The sequence below is a fragment of the Heterocephalus glaber genome, unplaced genomic scaffold (genome assembly GCF_053883595.1).
Source record: "Heterocephalus glaber isolate CG9 unplaced genomic scaffold, H.glaber_assembly_v1.0 deba00001472, whole genome shotgun sequence".
Classification (NCBI taxonomy): domain Eukaryota; kingdom Metazoa; phylum Chordata; class Mammalia; order Rodentia; family Bathyergidae; genus Heterocephalus; species Heterocephalus glaber.
The window spans coordinates 68756881-68774350 of record NW_028258315.1 but is presented as its reverse complement, the minus strand read 5'-3'; the positions used below and the strand labels follow the sequence as shown (position 1 = coordinate 68774350).

The 17470-nt window shown below is 36.5% G+C and overlaps 1 protein-coding gene across 48 annotated transcripts in view; it reads right to left on the bottom strand.

Annotated features, from left to right (window-relative positions):
- The window catches only part of Clasp2 (cytoplasmic linker associated protein 2), a 216242-nt gene that overhangs the window by 15088 nt on the left and 183684 nt on the right, over nt 1-17470 (bottom strand). For all 48 annotated transcript variants that reach the window (XM_021238757.2, XM_087181377.1, XM_087181374.1 and 45 more), the window contains 6 exons: nt 16274-16380; nt 15456-15609; nt 12454-12682; nt 3265-3458; nt 1818-1946; nt 100-306 (listed from right to left, as the gene is read on the bottom strand). In XM_021238757.2, the coding sequence (XP_021094416.1) occupies nt 100-306; nt 1818-1946; nt 3265-3458; nt 12454-12682; nt 15456-15609; nt 16274-16380 (1020 nt within the window). The remainder of the gene's footprint in view (nt 1-99; nt 307-1817; nt 1947-3264; nt 3459-12453; nt 12683-15455; nt 15610-16273; nt 16381-17470) is intronic.

The following is a 17470-nucleotide window of genomic DNA, read 5'->3' as shown; positions in this document are numbered from 1 at the left end:
GACAAGGCTTGGTTGTGTCATTAGTGTTGCTTGCAAAGGGCCTAAAATAACAGAATATCAAATGTATCATCGCTTATTCATCCAAACTTTACTCCTTACCTGTATTAGGCCCGGCATAATCTCTGGCAAAAGCAGGTTAAGGGTTTCCTTGGACACTCTCTCTATCACTTTTGTTTGCATTTTGATTGCAGCCAGGTTAATTGGGTAATCTGCAGTTTGGATGATAGGACAAAGCACTTTGATGCACTGCTCTGGACTAATTGAAGTGGCCAACACTGATGCAGCTTCCTCAGCAGATCTTACCACCTAAAACAAACATGAAAAGAACCCAGGAAATAATTTTTAAAATCTTATTTTATGTTCTGGAAGTATAAACGTCATGGTTTTTAATTTTAGTATATGTGCTGCCGAAGTGAGCACTTCATGATTTTTAAAATATGATATTTGGTATTTGCCTTCAAAATACTGTAATAAATATAAGCAGGGCAAAAATAAATTAGATTGGCAAATGCCAATAACTGTTGAAGCTACATGATGAATTCATAGGGCTTTATTTCACATTTCTCCTTTGTTTTCGTTTTTTTTACTTGTAGCTAAAGTAGTTTGTTTTGTATTGTTTTTAAGATAGGGTCTTGCTACACTGCCCAGGTTGGTCTGGAACTTGTGGGCTCAAGTGATCTTCCTGTCCCAGCCTCCTGAGTAGCTGGGACTACAGGTTTGTACCATCATGTCTGGCTAAAGTGATTTTTAAATCAAACCATGGTTGGTCATGCTGGGGTGTGGAGACTACTTATCCAGACTGTAATGTGAACAAAGTCTCCTGCATCAGACATAGTGAGGTCCTGCTTGTTATTAATCACCTCAACTGCAGGAGTGCTTGTGTGAATATGAAATAAAATAAAAATTACCTTGTGTTATCAAAAGTTAATATGCTATCTCCTTTTTTAAAATATTGATTTTCTTTCCTTTGCATTGGGTTTGAAGAGGGTAAAACACTCACTGGTATTACCATGAAAAGTAAAGGTTATTTTTTATTAGAAGTTATAATCTTTAAAGACAGTCTTAAAAACATTTAAAAATAATTGTTTTGATGCTTTTTTGGTAGTGGCTCACTTATGGTCTCAACTAGTCGAAGGTGCTTAGAAAGGTACAGTAGAAAATACACCAGAAATCAGAAGATCAAAGGCTCTTTTCAGCTATTACACCTTAAGAATATAAAATAGGAATGCTATAGGCCTTATCATAGGGTCAGAAGGTAACTAAATTATTATTGTTTTTTAAACATCCAATGAGATGTTATTGATGTATTGAAAAACTGTAAAAATACAGATAGATTTAAGAGTTATGTTTCATTCTTCTAGAAGATTCAGTTAAATCTCAAAAAGTAAACTATTCTACACTTCTTATTTTCTGTCTTGTGGGTATTAAGTGGTAACCTCATTATAGTTTTAGTTGCATCTTCTTAATGAGTGCAAGCATCTTTTCATGTGCTTATTGCCATTTGTATATCCTTGAAAAAAAGGTCTATTCAGATTGCTTGCCCACTTAAAACATTAAGTTTTCTTTTAATTGTTGAGCTGAAAAGAATATTTGGTAAATTCTAAGTAGAAACTATGCAGTTCAGGCTGGCCTTGAACTTGCAGCAATCCTCCTGCTTCAGTCTCCTAAGTGCTGGGATAACAGGTGTGCACCACTACACCCACCAAAGTAAGTATTTATAAAGGAAATGATTACTAAGAGTACTTTCAACGCAATGCTTACATAGTTCATTTAACAACATGAGAATAAAGCAGTAATTCAACTGTCAGGTCACTCACCTCCTTGTGAGGATCTTTATGTGCTTCCAATGTTTTCATGACTGTAAGTTCTGCATAGTTTTTAAATCTTGCTGGCTGATGCCTTAGGATTTCTCTTAAAACCTTTAATGCCAAAGCCCTGATTGTAGGCTAAGGAGAAACATGTAAATGTTTTTAACATTTTGTGTTGTAAACAATGTTTAACATTTTCAATTTCTGTAACTTAAACATCTTTAATATTAGAGGGAGGGAAGAATTAGAGCTCCCATTTGACCCAGCTATTTCCCTGCTGGGTATCTTCCCAAAAGAATTAAAAGAATCATACCACAGTGATATATGTGCACCCATAGTGGCACAGTTTGTAATAGCTATAGCTTGGAAACAGCCCAAGTGCCCATCGACTGGAGACTGGATAAAGAAAATGTGGTTTTCTAATAAAATGGAGTACTTCTCAGCCATAAAGAATGAGAAATAAGACACATTTATAGCTAAATGGATGCACATTGAGGACATACTCTTAAGTGAAATAAATAGGACACACGTGTAAATACTGAATAGTTTCTCTGGTATGAGAAACTGAAAGTGTAAATAAGGATTAAAATAAATAATTTTTTTTTTGGCACCAGGGATCGAACTCAGGACCTTGAGTTTTTGATGCAGGCGCTGGAACCCCTGAGCTAAATCCCAGGCTAAAATGAATAACTGATAATGTGAAATAGGAAGAAAAGGTCCAAAGGGGTAGGGGAAGTGGGAGGGGTAGGGGAAAGGAAAAAATATGAGATAAGAAATAAATGGAAACAAAGCCTTTGCAAATAGGGAGGGGTGGAGGGGTTGAAGGGAGGGCAGGGGAATGGGGAAAAAATAAGAACCAAGATACATCATGTGAAGGTACCCAATGATGAATGTAAATGTATACCTAAAACGTACCAATAAAAGAATTTAAGAGAAAAAAAAATTAGAGGGAGGGAAATTGTAGACAACTATATAAAGTATGTAGCACACTATATAATTAACATCTCTAGTTGAAAACTCACACTGCACTTTAAAAATTTCTAAGAAATCAAGAAACAGCTACATTCTGACTATAAAGAAATTTTACTTTTTTTTTTTTTTTTTTGGTAACAAGGATCAAATCAGGACCTTGCACTTGCGAGGCAGGCACAGTGCCACTGAGCTAAGTCCCCGGCCCAAGAAATTTTACTTCTGAACATCTAGTTTAAATATGTAAAAAGTAACCTGTACTTTTCCATGAGAATTCAGCCTGAAACCTTTCAGTTTTTACTACTGTCAATTGCTCAATTTGTTACGCTACTTGATTTAGAAGAAAAAGTACTTTATAGTGAAAATTCATGCAGAGAATAGCAGCAGAAGACTCTTTCCAAATTTTGAATATGTGTAGCAGTACCTGATTAACAGGCAATCTAAAAGAAACAGACAGGACAGATTTTTTACATATTTTGTCATTTACCTCTTTATCCCCCAGGGTTTCAAGCAATAAAAGCAGAATTGTTTTGAAGTGTTCATCCCAAACACTGAATGATTCTTCTTGTGTTAGTTTCATGAGTTCATAGAGAGCGATTTTTCTTTCTTCTACACGTTCATTATGGTTAGACAGCTCCTTCAATAACTCTGCAACTAGGTCAGAGTGGTCTAGGGAAAGATCTGTCAAAGGGACATAATTTTGTAACTTTGTAACATTATGAAACATGATCAATGTCATAAAAAAAGACAAAAAGATATTAACTTTCTTTTCAATTTTGTCATCCATAAACACCAATGTGATTTTAAAAACTTTTTATAATAAAACAGGTAGGAGAGAACAATTAAATGAGCTCCATATACTCATCATCCAGACTTAACAATTATCAAGTTTTTAACATTTTCCCCTCATCATATTTTTTTCAAATTTATGTATTATTTATTGTTTTTTGAGACAAAGTCTTACTTTGTAGTTCAGGCTGGCCCTGAATGCACTATGTAGCCCAGGCAAGCATTGAATTTACTGTGATCCTCCTGCCTCAGCCTCCCAAGTGCTGGAATTACAGGGATGCACCATCACACCTGGCTTCTTTTCAAAAAAAAATTTTTTTTTTTTTTGGTACCGGGGATCAAACTTGGGACCTTGTACTTGCAAGGCAGGCGCCAGAACCATGGAGTTAAATCCCCAGCCCCTCTTTTCAAATCTGAAAGCCAAGAGTTGAGTCTGAATCACCAAAGAATTTTAATTTGTTTTTGCTTTCTTTTATAAAGGACAATTATGAACTTATCAATTTTATGATGATTAAAGGACGCTTACTCCTTTTTTTCCAGTCATCAAAAATGCTGTTAATTATTTTTGCAGGAATAACAGTTAAATCTAAAAGGTTACACTAGAACATACAAAATACCAGAGTTCCTCCCCAATATTTTTGATGATCAAGGTTTTGAGGGACTCAAATTTGTGACATACTCATTTCCTTCATATCTCATCTGGAATAAAATAAGCACATGGCATACTGCAGACCAATACTAGAACAATACAGGAACTAGTGTAGCACCTTTATAAATCTCACACAAAAAATCACTCTGAAAAGTTATGTTACTAGCTTTCACAGATGCCAGAGGACCATTCTGATGAGTACATCAGTTAAATAAGAGAAATCACAAGAAAATGTGTTTGTTTTTTTTTGACTAGGTCTCACTATTGTAGCCCTGGCTACTTTCAAACTTGCTATGTAGCTTATGCTGGCCTCAAAGTCATGATCCTACTATCTCAGCCTCCTGTGTGCTGGAATTACAGGTATCCACCACCACGCCCACCCAGAAAAAGCTTTTCAAAGGCAATCAAGTTCTCTTTCCTACAAAAGTAGTCTTTGTAACTGCTCTAACCACAAAGATAATTAGAAATGACTTCATATATCTGGACAGATAACTGAAAGTAATTTTTACCACAGAAAGTATATAAAATTATGTGTTACAAAACAAAATGTATTTATATCACAAATAAGAACCCAAGGTACCAAATTTTTCCTTTTCTGACACAGTGAGGTACTGTAGTCAAATAAAAAGAACTTGGACTTTGTGGTTTTACCAAACCTCTGCCTCTTATCCTTTATGTGGCTGAGATGTGTACTTAATTATTGTTGAGACTCAGTTTTTTTTTTTTGGTACTGGGGATCAAACTTGAGATCTGGTGCTTTTGAGGCAGGTGGCGGAGCCACTGAGCTAAATTCCGGGCCCTGAGGCTCAGTTTTTTAATCTGTAAAATCATACGACAACATCCACTTTTTTTTGATGTAAAAGGTATTTATTGACACTGACCAAAACATATACTAATATTTCTGCAGAATACAATGGAAACATCTCCTGGTTATTTTCTCAGACACCCACATTACTCAAAGGTAGGATCTGCCAGGTGTCTTTTTTTGGAAAAGGCCCTCCAGGCAGCAAGCTCATTGAGAGTGTGTTTGTCCTGCAGGAAAGGGTTCCTTTGGGTGAGTAATAGTTGCTGGTGGTCCAGGGGGCAGCAGGGACAGGCCAGGCCAGGGCAGCAGGGACAGGCCAGCAAGGACAGGCCATGGAAGTGAAGGTTTTCACGGAGTTACACTGTTTAGGTCACAACCATATTGAGGGACCTCTGGGCTGGGCTGCAGGATGCTGCTGAATGTTGACATGAAATCTCACCAGTATTAAGACAAAGAAACTGTGTCTCAAAGCACATGGTTCTGGTCCTAAGCATCTCCAGATAGTGTTCCTGGTATAGTGGCCAAAGGGTCAGAACAAATGCCCAGCAGGACACGTTGTGGGATGGTGATGGTGATGGTGGACAACATCCACTTTTAAGGGTCATGGTGAGGACATGGACCTGGAGTACAGTAACTCACTAACATTAATATTCCTTGTATCCTAATAAATATTGGCACCATTAAAATTCTAATATTTTTGTGAATGAAATAAAAATATAGAATAATGAATACAACTGCCATATGATGCTGGAACAATTATTATTGTGGTTAACTGAGGCTTTTTTTTTTTTTGGTACTGGGGATCGAACTCGGATCCTTGCACTTGTGAGGCAGGCGGCAGAACCACTGAGCTAAATCCCTGGCCCAAACTGAGGTTTTATCCATTCTTCAGTGTTTACTCACTGTAGACCACTATTAGAACAATTAGAATTATGAGAACCACTAGAACAATATATTAGAACAATAATAGTCTAAGAACTATGGTTCAGAGGATAAGTATTACACTGTGATGAAATAATGTTCTCATATTCAAAAATACTCTTAGTCTAGCCTTCAGTATAGTTTCCTAAGATGTTTCTTTTAACAAATTGAAACAATATGACCCCTGATAACAATAATGAGAATTAGACAATAAGGGAGTAATTTTGCCCATGTATAATTGTGGTTTTATGATCTCTGTGCTATATTAAATGTCTTGATAAGAGAAATAGGTAAAAACATGATTTCTCAACCTCATTAGCAATCAAAGAAATAAAAATGATATTTTTTCATTCATCAAAATTACAAATGACTAGGCATGGGGCTCACAGATTCCTGGGCAGACTAAAGAGGAAAAGTGGGAAAGTACAGGCTTTCAGAGCCCAACTAGGTAAGAAAGGTGTCCATACAGACTGGCAGCAGGGTATGAGCTCAAGGTACCAGAGTGTAACAAGAAGGGTGTCAGTGGCTTTGGGTAAAAGTGGCATGGCAGAGGAGAGCAGGATGGTGTGTGCGTCTGTGCAAGTGAAAAGGTGTTAGTGGAGATGGAAAATTGGCTGCATATAGAAGGATTGATCAAATTAGTAAATATATTAAAGATAATGGAGAGTAGGTTTCTTGTCAGAAAAGGTTACCATTATGAGAAAGAAAGAAATTAGAGTTAATTCCATAGTGCTAGAATGGAACTGAAGCTATTGATGTAAACCAATGCTTTTTGATAGGTACTGAAATAGTCAGATATAAATTAGTGTAAATTCCTTAGCTCTGGCCCCTAAGGTTTGGGGAGTAGTAGTATCTCACTAGCAGTGAGTACTGTTAGTATCCAGGTCAACTTTAAAAGTTATTTTTCAGTAAAAGGAACAATGTATCCTTGGAGAAATGGTTGACTCATATTTTGTTATGCCAGAAGGCAAGAAAGGGAACATGTTTAAAGGACATAAGAATCTAGCTTGAATGGGATCTTGTTGATCATTTCAAAGACAATTTGAGCATCAAAATAACAATGTTACAAATTATAACCCACTGAATACAATAGGAAACCATGTGTACGTACAGTATGTAATCAAAATGTACACCAAAGTTTTTATGTGAATACATTGTAAGTTTAATAAGGTATAGTATATTTATACTGTTTAAAATATCTCCTGACCAAAAAAAAAAAAATCTGACAAAACACTTCTTAATTACAAAGAGAAACTAACTTGACAGTGAAGATGCCTGGTAAGCACCACTATAATCAAGTGATCAAAGTTAGCATCACTAGTCATTATGTGCTACTTGATAGCGTGCAATGAAAAGAATGCACAGTCACTTCTGTGATTTTGATGCAAAGAATGCAAAACTTGACTCTAGTCATGAGAAAACATCAGACAATTCTAAACTGAAGGGAATGCTACAAAACGACTGATTTCTGATTCGCAGTCAGATGTGTTACCCATTGCACCGCTGGCTTGTGCCCAAAGTAACTGATTTCTGACCTTCAAATATGCCACGGTCATGAGAGCCAAAGAAAGACTGAACACTGCAAGGGAAGAAAGAGCAAGGATAATTGGATATAACATGTGATTTTGAACTGGATTAGTTAGCTATATTTCTGAGGGATTCTGGGAACATATCAGAGTAGGAAGTACCAGACATCTGTCTCCTCACCTAGACAACAATTACACTGGCAGAAACTGTCTGATTAAACTGTTTTCAAACTCTAGAGGCTATCGCTTGAAGGCTTTCAAATTTCAGATAAAGGTTTGGATGATAAAGTTTGATCAATTCCAGCTTTTGGCATGATAGCAGTTATTCATCCTCTACCTCCAGGCCCCTGGCAGGCAGTTGTGTGTATGTTCCTGAAGGAGCCTGCACACAACTGCGAGAGCCAGGGTGGGCAAAAAGGATCTTTGTCCCCCGGATATTCAGGATCTGTGCTGTCATCGCAGGGGTGGATACAGAGGTGAGCAGTGATCATGGCAGCAGCACACCCCACTACTGCAAGCTCCATCTCCTATGGCTGAAGTGACTTAAGACTGGCATTTTTCTTTTCCTCCTACCGTTTTCTCTTTTTCCTTTTTTGAGAGCCAGATATTAAAGACAAAGGCATTAAAAAACAAGTATATACATGGGGGAAAATTAGAAAATGACTATGCCTAGGGAAAGGTGCAGACTCACAAAATATCTGAGACTTACACCTCAGACTGATTCTTGTCACAGATACAATCAATATAACTGAATCAATCAATCAAACAAATCAATACAACTGAATACAGCAATCAATAAAACTGAAAACAATGAATAAAAATAACAAAAACCCAGCCAAACCTAGGGTAGGGAAGTCTGATTTCCAGAATTAACCACAATTACTAGAGTCAGATGTCCAGCTTTTGACATAAAGAAAAAAAGTCATAAGACATACAAAAAAATAGGAGTGTAGTATACTCAAAGGAAAAAACAAAAAACAAAATAAAACCAGAAATTGTCCCTAAAGAAGACTTGATGGCATGTCTCTTAGACAAATACTTGAAAGTACTATCCTAAAGATGATCAAAGAAGAAAGATGTGGAAAAAGTCAAGAAAATGATTTATGAACAAAATGGAAATAATGATGAAGGCATAGAAAACATTCAAGAGGGCTGGGGATTTAGCTTAGTGGCGCTGCACCGGCTTTGCAAGCACAAGGTCCTGAGTTTGATCCCTGGTACCAGAAAAAAAAAAAAAAAAAGAAAGGGAAAAAAAGAAAACATAAGAAACCAAAAAGAAATTCTAAAGCTGAAGATTACAGTCAGTGAAATAAAACATTTAAAAGGCAGATTTGGTCAGGCAGAAGACAGAATCAGCAAATATAAAGAGAGGATACTAGAAATTATTGAGTTTGAGGAAAAGATAAACACTGAAGAAAACTGAATAGAGTATAAATGAATAAGAGAAAAATGAATAAGGGACATATGAGACACCATCAAGTGAACAAGCACATGTATTGTGGGAGTACCAGAATTAAGACTATATGAAGAAATAGTGGTTGAAAATCCCAGATTTGGTGAAAGATATGAATACAAACATGTAAGATGCTCAACAAATTCCAAGTAAGATGAATTTAGAGAGATCCATGCCAAGAGACATTCTAATCAAATTTCAAAAGCCAAAGAATCGTGAAAGCAGTGAGAGAGACATCACTGCACTCAAAAGGAATGTTCAAGATTGTCAGCATTATTACTCATCAGAGATTTTGGGCTAATATATTTAAAGGGCTAGAAGAAAAATCTGTCAACCAAGAATCCCAACGTAGCAAAACCTTGGGGATTTAGCTCAATGGTTCTGCCTCCTGCCTTGCAAGCGCAAGGTCCTGAGTTTGATCCCAGTAACAAAAAAAAAAGTGAGAGAGAACTGGGTGTGGTGGCACATGCCTGTAATCCTAGCACTCAGGAGGCTGAGGCAGGAGGATTGCTGTTAGTCCCAGGCCAGCCTAGGCTACATAAGTGAGTTCAAGTCCAGCTTTAACTACATAGTAAGACCCTGTCTCAAAAAATGAGGAAAATGGGCTGAGGATTTAGCTGAGTGGTGCTGCTACCTGCCTCACAGGCTGGGGATTGGAACTCAGGACCTTGCACTTGTGAGGCAGGTGGTGGCACCACTGAGCTAAATCCCCGGCTGAGTATCCTATTGAATCTAAGGTGGCATAAATTCAAATTAGAACATAAAACTTTATGATGTTAAATATAAATACTATGGTAACCACAAGGTCAGTAGCTATAAGATATACACAAAAGGAAACAGGCCGGGGATTTAGCTCAGTGGCACCGCTCCTGCCTCGCAATCACATGGTCCTGAGTTCTATCCCTGGTGCCAAAAAAAAAAAGGAGAAGGAAACGAGAATGGAATTTAAATATTTCACTATGAAAAAAATCAGACAAAAGGAGTTAATGCAGGAAATGAGTGAAAAGATACAAGGTAAGTTGAAAACAGAGTGGCATATTAGTAAGTTCTTTTCAGAAGTTACTTTAAATGTAAATGGATTAAATTCTTCCATTTAAAGATAAAGATTAAGGGCCTCGAATGCACATGGTCTGGAGTTCGATCCCTGGTACCAAAAAAAAAAAAGATTAGCAGAATGGATAAAAACACATGACTCAACAATATGCTCTACACAAGAGACTCACTAGATATTAGGTTGAAAGCGAAAAGACGGAAAAAGATATTCCACTCAAACAGTGACTAAAAGACAGTATGGATGACTATACTAATATCAGATAAAAAATTTTTTTTTTGGTACCGGGGATTGAACTTGGGACCTTGCGCTTGCGAGGCAGGCAGTGGAACCACTGAGCTAAATCCCTGGCCCAGATGAAATAGATTTTAAATTTTAAAAAAAAGGTAAGACAGGTACAGTGGGATATGCTCGTAGTCCCAGCTACTCAGGAGGCTGAAGCAGGAGGACCACAAGTTCAAGGGCAGCCTGGGTAACGTAATGAGACCCTGCCTCAGAAAACTAAAAATAAAAAAGGGCTGAATGTGTAGCTCAGTGCTAGAGCACTTGCCTAGCATGCATTACTTTCAAATGATTCAGGAAGAAAAAAATTCACTGTATTGTATTCATATTCTAGCCGAAAAGTGTCAGTGGGCCTAATTTGTCTGCCAGTTTGTGACACATGTGCATAAAGAATTTTTAAATGATTAAAGCCGCTAAAGCTAGGTATTAATTTACCAGGAAGTTGCCATTAGATAGTATTTAAAGGATATTTTCATGCTAAGTCCAATTTACTCACTTCTGTTACGCTATCAGGACCAAACCTCAGTAATATAGTTAACATATTTGTGACAGATTGAAATACATCAAAGTTCAGAATGGTGATTTTTATAGATTCTTATATGGTTTAGACTTAGTTTGGTAAGTTAACATAATTTTGGCTTCATGACATATTAAGTCTCTTAACATGAGAGGCTGGTTAAAAAATGATTCCTCAATCTCATTTGTAATCAAAGAAATACAAATGAAGATATATTTCCATTTGTTAAAATTACAAAACTGAAAAAAATTCTAATTTCTCAATCTTCTCAATGATAAATGCACATTAAGATGACCTGTTTTTAATACATGAAAATTAAAAACATTGAAATATTTTGTTAGTGAGAAAGCACTATAAAATGTTCAAGTGTTTTTTAAGATATAATTAGATAATAACTCTCAAACTTTAAATTCATGTATCATTTAATTGAGCAATTTCATCTCTACAAAAATCTCTTTTGAGTACTTGTATATGTTCATAGAAATGTATGCAAAATTATACCCATAGCAATATTATGCAAATAAAGAAAAACCAGAAACTACTTAAATAGAGAATTATAAAATCATGTTAAGAGGGATAATTTGATGTTTATTTATAGTTATATATTTCTGGAATCTTTTAAAAATGTCTTATATAATTCACAGAAAAAAAGACTACTTATTATGAAGAAAAAAACTTTGTAGTGTTTCATTCTTTATCATCACTTTTAATACATTTTATTTGTACCCTACTGCATACCATGATCATAAGGGCAGGTAGTACAATCACACTACCCTTTTTTATTTTTTTGGTACCGGGGATCAAACTCTGGACCTTGCGGTTGGTTGTGGGGCAGGCGGTGGAACCACTGAGCTAAATCCTCAGCCTCACACTACTCTTTTTTAAAGGCGACAACAAAGACTAAGGAGTGTCAATCATCTTACTAGGCTATGCAGTTTAGTAAGTGCTGAGACCTAAGCCCATCTCACCTGACTTTACATGAACAGTAGCTAATGATAGCTTTTCTCCTATACTTGTCCTTATATCTTATTAATAAATGAGTTTGTGTATGGCTTCACATTGTATTCTAAAGAAAAGGTAGCTGGGAATGATGTTGCACATCTGTAATCTCAACTACTTGGGAGGCTGAGGCAAGAGCCCAGCCTGGGAAAAGTAGCAAGACCTTGTCTCAAAATAAAAAGGAGTTGGGGTATAGCTTAGTGGTAGAGTACTTCCCTAGCACCTGCAAGGCCCTGGGTTCTAACCCCAGGGGGAAAAAAAAGGCCATTTCCTTAATAGTTCTGTCATTCTGACATAAAAATTAATTAATTATATCTAGGGATTAACTAAAATTTTTTTTTGTACCGGAGATCGAACTCGGGACCTTGCACTTGCAAGGCAGGTGGTGGAACCACTGAGCTAAATCCCCAGTGGGATTAACTAAATTTATAAATTACAATTAGTCTGAGTTGTATCTGGGAGGATACTAGTTTCCTTGATTTTGAAGATGATCTCAAGATAACTACCCTATTTGTCAGTCTTAAGAAGAAAACTACCAAACCACTAGAAATAAACCCCTAGCAGATGGGAGAAAAACACTCCTATTCCAAAGATTTTTACATTTTAAAGAGTTTCAATAAAAGAGGAAATACATTCCTTTTGCTTTGGTGATTACTCGTAGTAGCCGCATGACCCATAACGTACCATCAGGAAACTGGTCAGCATCATCATCAAACATGGCTTCCTTGAGGGCTGATTTGTTGAAGGGACTGATGCTATCTGAATAGTTATATGGATTATAGTCTCGAGAGCGTGGAGAGGAGTGAGCAGGCATTGAATGGAGCAATGCAGCTTTATTATCAAGGGTTGTTTGGCTTGAGTCAGTAGCATCACCTCCTGCTCTTGGGTCTGACATCCCAGGACCACCACATATCTATTGATGGGAAGGGGAAAGCACAGCAAATCAACTCATTGTCAAATATCTCTTTAACATTCTAAAAAGATGTTTCCCTACTCTTTAAAATGTTATTTAGGAAAGTTAACAATAACCACTTGAAAAAAAATCAACAATAATATTTATATTCAAAATTACAAAGCTTAAAGATATAAAATCACAGCTGTGAGAGCAAATAAGAAAACTCTCAAGAATGCTGCCTTCAATTATCATTACAGTTCCCTTCCCAAAGGCTCAACCAAATAGTATAGACATGGTTTCTCCATGTAAAGTTACAAAAGGTCCTTCATTAGCAAAAGAACTAAAAGCTTCCAGATTCTATTATTAAGGTAGCAAACTACCTAATATGTATTTTGTATGGCAAAAAAGTAAAAGAAAACCAAATTTAAAAATTCTTGCTTAAAAAAAAGGCTTAAAGGGCCAGGGATTTAGCTCAGTGGTTTTGCCGCCTGCTGCACAAGCGCAAGGACCAGAGTTCGATCCCCGGTACCACACACACACACACAAAAAAGGCTTAGAAGGTCCACACCACTTTTGGAGGGATGCCTAAAGAACAGAGGTTCATTAACATATTTGCCAAAGTAGCAATACTAATACTGATGCAAATACTAGTATCAAAATCATTATCATTGCCAGTATCACCATTTCCACTGTGTGGTAAGCCATTTGATAACCATTTTACAAATATTCTTCAAATATTTAGTGTGCACCTATTACATACCCGGCATTGTTCTTGGCATTGAGAATAGATTAATACACAAAAGAGAGAAAGACGTTTACCTTCATGGAGTTTACAGTGTAGTGGAGGGTCAGAGACAATAAAAAACATAATGAGTAAAGTATATGGTATGGTAGAAGGTGTTTAGTGTAAGCGGGGGGGGGGGGGCGGGGAATAGGTAGTGTGGTATTAAAGGATCATGAGTGCCAGGGTGGTTAAGGGAGTTCACAGATTAAACAAGGTGAGGAGGATTCACTGAGAAGCCTTTGGAATGTACAAGGAAGTGAAGGAATTAGGTAGAAAGAAGTGAAGGAATTAGCCATGGAGCTAGCTAGAGCAAGAGTCGTGTTTTGGCAGAAGGTATACTCAATACAAAGGCACTGAGGCAGGAATATGCCCAAGTAAGTTCAAGGAAGAGCAAGACTGAGTGAACAAGGAAAAAAGTAGTAGAGATGAAGACATGGAGGCAGGCAGTCTATTGTGTAGACTTTGGCTTTAACTCTGAGACAGAGACCTCCTACAGAGCTGTGAGTAGAGGAATTAAAAGAGACTATAGGAGGCCAAGGACAGGATCAAAGAGACCAAAGACTACTATTTTAATAATCTAGGTGAGAGAATTGATGATGGCTACTTGAACCAGACAGACAGTGTTAAGAAGTTGTTAAGATTCTGGCTACATTCTGAAGGTAGACTAGTAGACTTTGGGATAGACTGGGTATAGAGGACTAGAAAAAGAGAGTACTCAAGCACAATTCCTTTGGTCGAGGTTTTTGCTGGGCAAGTAGTATCGTTATCAACTAGGATAGGGTGGAGCAGTTTCAACGGACATCAGGCATTGAAATGGGATGCTGAATGTATGAATGTGGACCTCCGGAGAGAGGTCTGGGCTGGACGGAGTCATACGATGTACCATACGACAATTTTTAAGGTAGCCAGTAATATCCCTATTTTCCTAATGAGGACATTGAGGCTCACCTGACTAGCTAATAACTGTCAGTCAGGACTTGGGATTTAAATTCACTTTTGTCTAAACGCACTACTTTGTACCGTGCTGTGTCTGAAAAAAAATTCAAACGTCACTTAAACACTGATTCTTACTAACCTGTTGCTGGTACCATGTGTAGTTTTTAGGATAGAGAACTTCAAAGATGAATGTTAAGATGGTTTTTGGCAACCAGTTTACTAGGCCCACTATAAGCTATCTCTGCCAGATAGGCATGGAGAGAAAAACAACAGCAGGAGAGAAGTCAGGAAAGCAGGGAAGGAAGCACTTTGCACTGAAACACTAACATTCTGCAACTTTGCAAACACTAAAAACAACGAATTCCACAGGAAATGGTGGGATATCTTGTAAGAAAAGTCTAAGGTGCCAGAAAAAAAGTCTAAGAAAAAGCAAAGTAAAAAACAACTGTCTTTGAAAGATGGTAAAGGCAAATAAATAATATTCACATATGTCAGATAGGTTGTAATATTCTTAACTGGAGCCACATAAACTGATGATGCAAATCACTACTACTACTATTATCAGAAGAAAAAAATATCTAAACTAATTTTACCTTACAAGATTCATGAGATATGGTCCACATTCCACTTCTTTTTTCCTTCACAATGCTCCAACTACACAGGCTTTCTTCACAGCCCTCTTCCTGTTCCTATCTGCCTTTGTAATTGCTAATTCTTCCATGGGATGCTCCTCTGAATTTGTGTGGCTTTAAATCCCAATGCAAATATCACCTCTTGAGAGATGTATTCCCTGAGCACTCAATTTAAAACAGATTCACTTTCCTACAAGGCACATTCTAAACTAAAACACTAGTTTCATTTCTATCTGAATAGCTAAAGGAAATCTGACGGCATGACTTCGTCTTCTAAATCTATCAACTACTGTATAACAGTGCATGGCATGTGGAACCTACTAAATCCTTGTAAATGACCCTTAGAAAATTATATCTGAAAAATGCCAGAAAGCAAAAATAAAAAATAAGTTAACAAAGACTGAAATAGTCTACAACGTAAGAATATTCAAATACTCACTGAATCACCATCATCTTTTTTAGAATCCCTTTTCAATGGCTCGTTCATATCTTCTTGACTACGGAAGCTGAAATTTTGGATTGCTTCAGTGACACCTCTAAGAGAGCTATAAATATCTTCAGAGTTCATATTTTCTGTGTCATAATCAAATGCACTATGAAAAAGATAACACTAATTTTTATTTATGTATAGTTTCAAAATACAAACATATCTAAGGATATTATGTAGGATATTTACGAAGACAGAATTTGAGAATATATATTCCTTGTAGCATAATTAGCAAAATAAATCATGGTAGCTCTAAATGTAGGTAAAGTACACATCCCCTCTATTTTTATGCTTTGTCTATAAACTTAATTTTCTTCCTTACTTTTAGAAGTAGTTGGTCAATATTAGATTTAAATAGTATACTAAGTAATACAAATGAAGTGGCCAGGGATTTAGCTCAGTGGTGCTGTACCTGCCTTGCATGTGCAAGGTCCTGAGTTGGATTCCTGGTACCAACAAAAAAAAGAAAGACACAATTTATAATTTACTGAGTTTACAAAGCATCTGAGAATTATAACTATGCTACGTAACAAAACAAAAGTTGTGCCAGTAGGTTTTCTTTTCCCTTCAAAAAACTTTCACATGAAATATCATTATCATTTAAATGGTTAGCTTTTGAGTAAACTTAAAATTGCTTTATATGGCAAATTTGTTCTTTTCTAATACTTTTCAAGTCAAGTGGAAACTGACTGGAATTATATTAACATTGGCTTTTCTAAGAATAGAACTTTCCAAATACAAAACATGATGGAATGTTATCTTTTCATTACCTTGGAGATAAAGTATTCTGTGATGTATTGGTAGGAGAAGTAAGAGGACTAGACCAGTTGGCTGGTGATCGTGGTGTTGGTCTTGTCAAAGGACTCCCCACAGAACTCTGATAGAGGGAGTCAAATAAATATTAACACATGACAGGAAAATTCAACTAAAAAGCTCTCAGGAAAGCCATACAATCATGAGAACCACATCAAAGAGTCACATTGATAAGCCAGTGTGTCTGGTTTTGGGGGAAAACTTTTCTCCCAACTCAGAAACCTATGTAAAATGTTTTATTAGTAGAACATGTTTACAGTTCATAATGATTACATTCCTTATGGGGATCCAGGCATGGTGGTCATCCCAGCACTCAAGAGGCTGAGGCAGGAGGATGGCTTTGAGTTCAAGTTCCACCTGGGCTACCTAGTGAATTCAAGGCCAGCCTGAACTACATAGTTGAGATCCTGTCTCAAAAATCCAAGCAAACAACCAAATAAACAATAAAAACATTCCTCATGGAGGGCTGATATGGGTACAAAACCCATCTTAATTCTTTTTTCTCTCTTCCTTTTCCTTCCCCTTTATCTACCCCTCTGAAATCTCTTTAGTCTTTTTGTCTTTTTACCTGCTTCCTTTCTCTCAAATATTATCAACATCTTCTCCTTCAAAGATTCAACAGGATCCTAAACTATAAATTTCAAATTAGCTTTCTATTTTGAGCTAACTGTCTACTTGCAAGTCATTACTACCATCAAATTTTATTCCTCTTGAGTTTGCTTAACAAATGATCTTCACAAAGACACCAACAGAGTGAAACGTGGTCATATTATTTTGTCCATCTCTTAAAATACAATGAAACAATCCTTATCTTTTTACAAAAATAAATGACTCTGATTCATAAGAGATTATTTTAAATTACTTTTAACCCTCACACTTTACCTTAAACATACTAACAAGTACATCTACATTCTCCTTTATCTGTTACCAAAGTGGTGTCTCTCTTTGTCTCACTCTATCTCAAAATTTAGTCCAGTTCTTAGATGTATTATGTAAACTTTATATATCTTACTTCAATGTTTCATTTACTCAGATCTTACTTCTTCAAAACAAAATCCTGTGTATCTAAGCATATGTAAACTCATAAGGCTGTAATCATTAAGCATTATCCTCTTTGAACCTTACTTGTTACTCCCTTTTAGTATTCAAACAAG